This window comes from Limulus polyphemus, unplaced genomic scaffold, assembly GCF_000517525.1.
Source record: "Limulus polyphemus unplaced genomic scaffold, Limulus_polyphemus-2.1.2 Scaffold481, whole genome shotgun sequence".
NCBI classification, from domain to species: Eukaryota; Metazoa; Arthropoda; class Merostomata; order Xiphosura; family Limulidae; genus Limulus; species Limulus polyphemus.
This window is the reverse complement of record NW_013666091.1, coordinates 280,525-290,471: the sequence shown is the minus strand read 5'-3', so window position 1 is coordinate 290,471 and position 9,947 is coordinate 280,525. Positions and strand designations below refer to the sequence as shown.

At 31.3% G+C, this 9,947-nt stretch overlaps 1 protein-coding gene across 1 annotated transcript in view; it reads right to left on the bottom strand.

The window, feature by feature from the left end:
* The window catches only part of LOC106458532 (collagen alpha-1(XVIII) chain-like), a 187,963-nt gene that overhangs the window by 10,348 nt on the left and 167,668 nt on the right, over positions 1-9,947 (bottom strand). Inside the window, exons 22-25 of the mRNA XM_022384773.1 lie at positions 8,122-8,145; positions 3,303-3,434; positions 2,218-2,275; positions 1,050-1,174 (exon numbers count right to left, since the gene is read on the bottom strand). Coding sequence (XP_022240481.1) covers positions 1,050-1,174; positions 2,218-2,275; positions 3,303-3,434; positions 8,122-8,145 — 339 coding nt within the window. The remainder of the gene's footprint in view (positions 1-1,049; positions 1,175-2,217; positions 2,276-3,302; positions 3,435-8,121; positions 8,146-9,947) is intronic.

Genomic DNA, 9,947 nt, shown 5'->3' with positions numbered 1-9,947 from the left:
TGTGTGTGTGTGTGTGTGTGTGTGTGTGTGTGTGTGTGTGTGTGTGTGTGTGTGTGTGTGTGTGTGTGTGTGTGTGTGTGTGTATATAAATCACACACAATAAAGTATTTCACTTCTCAATGAGTATAAAATATTCATTTTAACTAGACCAGTTTCATGACTTAATCCTGTCACAGTATGGTCTTTGTATTCTTAAATTAGAAAAGATTACTGCAGATAAATGACCTAGGATACACAAAGAATGCTTTCTGCATTTTTAGCAATTTTCACCACCCATAATTTGTGAGATTTACATATGACGTGTGTCCCGATAGGCATTGATTTTGGGTTATGTATGTCCCAGCAGCTATTTACAGAAACATGTTATATATATACATTTTGAAGTGAAAGTAATTCAAGATAATCTTATCTGTCCACCCGTTCTGCACAAACATGTGCTGGGGCAAATATAGCTCAAAGGTATTTTTGTTGTTTGCTAAGTTTCATGCAAAGCTACTTCAAAGCTATCTGCACTAGACCTCCATAATTTTGAGATGATGGAATAAAGAGAAGGCAGCTATTCAACACCACTCACTGCCAAATTGATTAGTGGGATTTGATGTCACTCTTATACCCATGGACTCAAAGTGCAGAGCAAGAGTTTTTTGGTTTGGTAATTGGGTGTGAACTACAGGACCTCAGATATACAAATCAGCATGCTGACCACTGGTCCACACTTATTGATAAAAGGGTTTAAGGCTTTAAAAAAATCACAGTAGAAAATATTTCATATTTGTAACTTTTATTCATATACCTATTTTAAATTATAAACGAACACAGAGATTTATAAAAACAAATTTTATATAATGAAACAAAATATATACTGCTTAAGCTTCTCTGTGTGTGTGTGTGTCTCTATATATATAGATATATGCATGCCAAAAAAAATCTTAATATCCTAAAATAGTATGATAGCAGTATAACAGTAGTAGGTCAAGAAAAAAATGTTTTTAAATCCCTGGCCAAAATCCTACAAATATTATTTTGTAAAATAATTAATCCATTCATACTTTCAGACCATCAATTCCAGGTATTCCTGGAAGTCCTCTTTGACCAAGAGGTCCCGGAGGTCCAGGTGGACCCTCTGGTCCTATTAGACCAGTTTCACCTCTTTCTCCCTTTTCTCCTTTAGGCCCTACAAATTTAGAGAGTAATATTTAAATATCATCAATATTTCTCATATCAAAAGTTACAGATTAACTTGTATCACAAATTAGAAGTAATGTATCTGATTATTAGTCCTTGATTTGTTCTAAATGTGAAAATTTTCTCTAAACAAAAAGATAAACATTTCTCAACATGAAAAAATTATCATTAACAAAATATGACTAATTAGTGTTACATATCTTTGAAGCATGATTTTTTCATCACATCAAAACAATGATAAAGATAACTGCCAAAGGTTTTCAGCTTATCATATAGTCAATAACATTGCTTCTGCATTTAATGTAGAGATTAAAATATTATTTTTATAGCTTAAAGCAATATTCTTCCATAAACAAAGAACAAAAATTAATCCCATCCAGATTTTCTTGTCATCTTGTTTGAAATAAATTTTTCTTCATTTAATGAAGGATTGACCTTTAATTGATCTTTCTTTTTGAAATATAATTTGTATATACTATAGTAGTGACAACCAATGAAGTTAATAGTGACAACTCACAGTCAAATGGGAAGAATTACTAGATGCTCTATTCTCAAAAGATAGTAATAAAACATATCAAAGAAAGTATACAAAGTTGTATACATTATGCAACAAAGAGCAGTATGGAATTTCTGTTTGTAATCAAGCAAACAAGTTGACTGAAAAACTTACCACTTCAATATAGTTTCTGCCCAAAATGATAGTACATGCTTCATATAGATAAAGGAAATCAAATGGCCCAAAAAGCAAAAGGTAAAAAATTAAGGTGCCAAATGCTTTTAACGTTTACTTCAATGTATTTGCTACAATTCTACACATTCAGAAAATACTCAAGTAAGATAGTAGGAAATCTCGTTTTTTAGCAGCAATATTTTAAACCTTTTGGATGGAGAAAAAAAAAAAGTATATAATATTATGTTTGATATCTAAATATTAATTCCCCAAGTAAAACAGTTAGGACAGTAACCTATTAACTCTTATACTTAAGACTACAACTACAAATTCTTAATACGAATTTAAGGTGATGGTTTTACCTGGAATGTAATTCACAGCAAGTCTATTGTTATCATATCCAATTCCATTTCCAAAACCCTATAAAGTTGAAATACTGTTTTAAGATCAATCCAAATTATCATTTCTATTTACTATAAGACTCTTGGGGTATATGACTGTAATTTCAAAACTAATAGATAATCTTGTAAGCAAATGAACTTGTTCTTATGATGTTATTCATATTATATTCAAATAAACAAAAGGGCAAATGCACTGTACTTTCATAGTTTCTGTACAAGTGTAAAAATTCTGGTTTAAAGTTCTGGACATTAATTGTGGCACATTTGATTTTGAAAAAGCGACTTTAATATTCCAGGTGTTTTATTCAAACTCAAAGTCGTTTTGTTACTCGGAGTTAATCAAACATAACAAATATTTATATGATTCCCAATACAGGTTTTATGGAAGATTTACATAAATACCATTCTTATCAGAGTTAATTACCGATATAATACTATGCAAATTTCAAACAGGCATGCTTTGTACAACATCCAAATATTTCCTGGTGAAAAAAAAAAAAAAATCTTCAATTTAGCTCATGTTAGCTATTTTGCTATTTTATAAATGCATTTTCTTAACTCTTATGAAATATATACATAATTTTGTATTCATGGTTTTAAGCCACAATTCTGTTAACATTTACAACCAGTTATTACATTATACCTAGTTTTACATGCTTGATCCCATTATTTTAATGCTTAACCTTTTAAGTTAAGTAACCAGAAAAGCCAGGTGGTCACACTTGACCTAAACTAATTTAAAAAAAATTAAAAAGTCAATGAAAACAACTAACTTTTTCAAGCCCAATAATTCCAAACCATATAATAGAGCAACACAAGATACATTAATGCAATTATTGATACTAAAGACATGTGGCAGAAATGGTTGGATGCAGATTTAGAAAGTGTGAAAGGAAAAGTGAAACTACTATATTGTATTAAGAGTTTGAAAATGACTCAGATTTTAAAATCCAACCACACAGCATCCAGAATGACCAACTGAAAGTAAAATATTGAAAAATTATGAATATATGAGAAGAAGACTCAACAAAAAAGGAACAACTTACGTCCTCTTCTAAGGTTCCAGCATATACTACGGGTCCTGGTAGTCCAGGTAATCCTACTTCACCCTTTTCTCCTTTTACACCATCACCAGGTTCTCCTTTTTGTCCACGTGCTCCTATCAAACCAGGCCTTCCCTAAAATGCATTTAGTATCAATAATTAAATATTATAAATAATTAACAACCATTAGTTTCATCACCTTGGTTTCTGAATAACAAAGCTATTAAGTTAGAGAGGTAGCAAAGATGGATATACTCTTGTAACAAGTACTAAAAGCACTAAGCTCTCATAATGAGTCTGGGGTCATGACCCCTCAAAAAACAGATTTTGAAAAATACGTGTAAAATGGTGCATTCTAGTGGTCTTTTATGCAGCCACACTTGTGTATGTTACTGTATAAAACATTAATCAAATAAATACCTAAGCCTGGGGCATGGGTGGAGAATATAACTGACAGAGCAAGAGATATAATAAAGGGGACTAGCAACGATGCAGTTTTTGTTGTGCACGTAGGGACTAATGATGTAGGAAAAGATAGGTCAGAGGAGCTAACTGATAAGTAAAAGGGGTTGATAAAGCACTTAATTATGTCAGAGATACTGCCGAGAATTAACTGTGGAAATGAATATATGAGTAGGTCTGTCAGATATAAAAGATGGTTTACTGCAAGTAGTATTATTAATTTATGGAAATATGAGGAAATGAATATATGAGTAGGTCTGTCAGATATAAAAGATGGTTTACTGCAAGTAGTATTATTAATTTATTTATTTTGTGTTTGCAATTCACTGATATAAAGGCTATTGAACGTCACGTGCAATCCACTGATGTCAAGATTATAGAGATTTCTAGAAGGCTTAAGCGATAGACATACAAATAGCTGGCGAGCAGATAAGAAAATAGAGTAGAAGAGAGTAAAGTCATGAGAAGAAGTTCCGTCAGAAAAGTTAAATGCAAAGTTAATCGTTGTGGGAGAGAAAGGCCTAATGGTTGATATGTTAGAGTGAGATTAACTATTTTGTAAGAGAGAAGGAGAATAAGTTGTCTCATCAAAGGGTGTTCTAAAGTAATTTAACCAGCCTGAGTGGACTTTGACAAAAGGAAAAGGATTCTTGGAAATACAAAAAAGGAGCAGACAATTTTTGATGCACAAAATACAACCACATTAACTCAATGACAATGTAAGTGACCTATACATAGATAGTCTGACAATAGAAATAGAGAAAAACAGTTTGGTTTGTCAACTGAATTCTAAAGCACTTGAATAGGCCTAAGTAGACTTTGGACAAGAAGAAGAGAACTATATAGTGTTTAAGACATAACCACGACCTCCATAGTGTAAGGAATTTTTGTACGTATGTTTAACTTGTTCCGAATATATATGTTATTTTTGAAAACAAGTGAAGTGCGTGCTGTTTGTTTATTGTTTTGAATTTATCACCAACAAGTCACAGACACCTACTGTAGAAGAATCCTTCATCCAATACACCCATAAACTTACATTACTATGTACTACTAAAAAAGTAAGTTTACTGACAACATCACTAGGGCTAAATGTAAGGATGAGCAGATACGCTGGTTGGACTTGTGGGATCATTTTAATGGGAGCTTTTTTGAATGGATGGTTTAGATTTAATAGGATAGGGGCTGTCTTGTTTGCAAGGGCTATTAATTCAGCTGTAAGGGAAGTTTTAAACTAGGACTAAACAGTGGTGAGTGCCAAGATGAACTAAATGCAAAAAATTGAAGATGTAGAGAAAAGTTTAGCATAGGAAATAAGTATAGTAGTTGTTCTAATGGTAGGCTTAACTGTTACTATTGTAATGATAAAGTATAAGAAATAAAATATATGACTTTAGAGCACTGGTAGGAATAGAGGATTTGAATATAATGGGAATAACTAAAACATGGTTAAATGTAGACGATTTTGACGATAGAAATGTCTTTGAAATACAGGGTTATAGGTTATTTAATACGGATAGAGTACTAAAGAGATGGGAGAAGTGGCTTTATAATTAAAACGTGAATTACATCCTGATGAAGTTAAGGATATCAAAACCAATAGCAGGGAGATTGAAACCACTTGGGTTTCTATTAAGAAATTTAAAGGGAAAAGCTTTTTAGTGGGGACTTGTTACAGACCACCAGATGATACTGATGAAATTAATGAGGAACTTTACAGTGAGATTAAGATTTCAGCTGTTATTGAGGTCATAATTTTAATTTCAGGCATAAAGATTGGGAAATGTAAGAGTAAAATCATGAGGGAGAAAGGTTTTTGGATTTATTCACCAATTTTTCAAGGAACCTACAAAAAAACCAATGCTATTTTAGATTTATTGTTAACTTCTAATATATAAATGGCTAAGAGGGTCAAACTGTGGAACATCTGGGTGCAAGTGATCACTATGCTATTAGGTTCGATGTTTTGCTGTAAATGGAGATCAGGAATAATGATACTTTGGTTACAAGTTTCAAAAAGCACATTTGGACATGATGCGACAAGAATTATCTGTTGTGAATTGGGCAGCTGATTTATTTTGATCAAAACACTGATCAAATATGGAAAAGTTTTAAATATTCAAGATAAACATTCCTTAAAGAAATAAAAAGGTGGCTACAAGTAAAAAAACCAGGTTGGCTCACAAAGGGTATAAGGGATAAAATTAAAGAAAATAATCACTAATTTATGAAATTTAAAGTAACTGGTATTATAGAAGATTTAAAAGATTATAGAAGATCATGAAAGTTGGTCAAACAGGAAATTATGACATCAAAAAGGATGTATGAAAAAAAGGTTGGCTGAAACTGTAAAAATTAACAGTAACGATTTCTTTAATTACATTAATGGTAAACAAAGTGTTAGAATAGGAATAGGACCTTTGAGTGATGATAAAGAAAAGCTCATATTTGATGATTATGAGATGGCTGGATTATTAAATTCTGCTTTTTCTTCAATTTTTACTCATGAAGATTTAAGCAATATTCTTCATCTTGAACAGTTGATAGATGGAAATAAGATCAAACAAGATGATCACATTAATTCCGAGCTTGTTAAAAAAAACAATTAGGAAGTTTAAAGAGAAATAAGACTCCTGACCCAGATAATATTTTCCCAAGGGTTTTGAAGGAAGTAAGGATTGTACATGCGAGTCATTTGCTGGTATTTTTTTTTTTTTGTAAGTCCTTGAATAGTGAGCAGGTGCCAGAGGATTGGAAGTTGGCCAATCTACTCTGCTTTTTCAAGGGTGGTGGTAAAAACTGTCCCAGTAATTATAGGCTTATTAGTCTTACATCAGTTGTGAGAAAAGTTTTGAAAGTCTGATAAAAGACACTTTGCAAGATCATTTAACAAAATTCAGAATTTTATTGGATAGTCAACATGGTTTCACTAGAAGATAATCTTCCCTTACAAATCTTTTGACAAGGTTACTGCTTAAGTAGATAAGGGTGTAGATTTGCTGTACCTGGATTTTCAGAAAGCATTTGAAATGGGTCACATAAAAGGCTTGTAAAAAAAGATATCTCTATAGGTATGGAGGACAAGTTAGGTAATTGGATAGATGAGTGGCTGGATGGAAGAAGCAGAAGCTTGTTATAAATGGAGTTCAGTCAAACTGGATTAATGTCACAAGTGGGATACCTCAGGCTCAGTCTTAGGACCTTTGCTCTTTTTGATTTACATCAATAACATAGATGAAGGGTTAGTCAATAAATTACTTAAATTTGCAGATGATATTAAGGTCTTGGGTGTTTCTAGCTGTGAAGAGGATGCTGCTGATTTACAAAAGGATTTAGATCATTTAGTGAGTTGGGCAAATAAATGGCAGATGGGTTTTAATTATAAATAAATCAAGATAATGCATGTGAATAAGTATAATTTGGATGTGAATAACCTTAACAGTGTTATGAATGAAAGAGATCTTGGTGTAGTGATTGATCAGTCTCTTTAGCCATCCAAGCATTGTGTTGTTGCTAGTGGTAGGGCAAATAGGATTTCAGGTTGTATCTACAGAAATATTGAATATAAGTCTAAAGAGGTTATAATTTCATTGTATATGTCACTGGTTAGGCCACATTTGGAGTACCGTGTTCAGTCTTGGGCTTTTTAAACTTAAGAAGGATATTGAATTGTTGGAAAAATTTCAAAGGAGAGCTACTAGAATGGTACCTGGGATGGAGGGATTGTCTCATGAGGAGAGGTTAAGATCTCTGAAATCCTTTTCTCTTGAAAAAAGAAGAGTTAAAGGGGATCTGATTGAGGTGTTTAACGTTTAAGAATGATAAAGGCTGGCTTTGAGGTTTTTTATTTTTATTGTTATGTTTTTTTATTTAATAGTCTTAGTTTATTTAGAGGATGGATCAATCTAGATGGACCAATAGGACCCTTGTTGTCCCCAGGGGTGAAATTCTCAATAAAAGAAATAAAATAAGTACAGGTACTCAGCTGGGTGAAGTGGATCTGTTTTTGAATAAGAAAAAAAAACATCTACGTGTAAACATAGAAAAGGACAAAGCTGCTCCAATAAATCCTGGTACTAGTACTGCCATAAAAAATAAGTTCCAGTAATCATAATCAGTACCAATGAGTAACAGCAGAATTTTACCCCTGGTTGCCCCTAAATATTATATTATGTAAAATAGATTTCAAAGGTTATAAACACAAATATATGACATTTTACCATATTACAGAGGCTTCCCAGTAATATGTGGAAGAAATTTGCAATAATGGTATGCAGTATAATATTTAGCCTAATTTAAATAAGCAGTATTAAATTTATTTGAGTATCTATAAACAATTAGAATAAATGAAATAATATACCTCTATCTGTATATATTCACCTCCCTATGTAGAATGAAGGCATGTTGATAAAAACAATGAAACATGATTAATTAGAAAAATATACCTCATAATCCCATTTAATATGATGCACTCATCAATATTTTCAGAATAATAATGTTATTAATAAAATGAACTATAATCTTAAACACGTACTTCAAAAAAATTTAAAGACAATAATACTTTCTAATGCACTTTCTAATCAACTAATAATAAACTTAATATTTTTCCTTATGGATGGTACAACAAAATCATTCACCCAAAGTAACCTGAAGATATATGGTTTCAAAATACCAGCATGTGGATCACCATTAGTTAGGAGTTCAGAATGTTTTCAAAACTATATTCCAAATATATATATATATATATATATACTGATATATATACTGATATCCACAATAATTCCATGTTAATGGATATAAAACTTTTGTTCCATTATTAATCGTCTTTCAAGTATATATACTGATATCTAGTTATTTATTATATCGTAGTCCATCACGTGATCATGTTGTGTATTTAGATTCATTGTATTGTTTTATTAATCTTTTTTTGTTGGCGTACTACATCAGCAGACGTATTTAGTTTGTCTGTCTTATTTTTAGTTATCAAATAATATTCGACCAGCCAGCTCCATGTCACAATCAACTACTTTTAAAGAATATTAAAATCTGATATTTTATTTCTAACAAACTCACAAAGCTAAGATTGAACATCGTTAAATGACATATAACTACTATGATTGTTAACAAATCCTAAACGGGAAAATCTGCGGAATTGTTTCTTAAGTTCAATATTATGTGACACGGTCATATGTAAATATAATTAGTGTTTTACGTACATATATCCAAGTCTGAAATAACAGGATATTTCTTGAAGTTTTATAAAATGTGTAAATATATGTATGTCCATAATTTCTCGGAAAACCACTGAAAAACGTTACTTTATTTATAATGTGACTACCGTAGTAATTTGAACAACGTGTTCCGCTGACTCACTTACAGGGATGGTTACTGTGTATTGTCGTGAAAACAACCACGGAGTTACTGTTAACATCATAAATTTTAGTACAGACAAACAGAACACTTTTGACTTCACGCTGGACAATATTTTTATGGTGTTTATTAAGGTTGCCTAAAACAGGATATATGTAACTAGATGTTGTGTAATAAGTTTTCTGATGTTTAATAAGATTATAAAAACAGGACATATTTAAGTAGGTGTTGTACAGTACGTTTTGTCACGTATAAAAAGGTTGTAACCTAATCAACTAATATATCTCATAGTATATGTAGTGTTGTAATCTAATCAACTAATATATTTCATAGTATATGTAGTGTTGTAATCTAATCAACTAATATATTCCATAGTATATGTAGTGTTGTAACCTAATCAACTAATATATCTCATAGTATATGTAGTGTTGTAACCTAATCAACTACTATATCTCATAGTATATGTAGTGTGGTAACCTAATCAACTAGTATATTTCATGGTATATGTAGTGTTGTAACCTAATCAACTAGTATATTTCATAGAATATGTAGTGTTGTAACCTAATCAACTACTATGTCTCATAGTATATGTAGTGTTGTAACCTAATCAACTAATATATCTCATAGTATATGTAGTGTTGTAGCCTAATCAACTAATATATTTCATAGAATATGTAGGGTTGTTACCTAATCAACTAATATATTTCATAGAATATGTAGGGTTGTTGCCTAATCAACTAATATAGTTCATAGAATATATAGTGTTGTAACCAAATCAACCAATACATTTCATGGTATACATGGTGTTGTAACCTA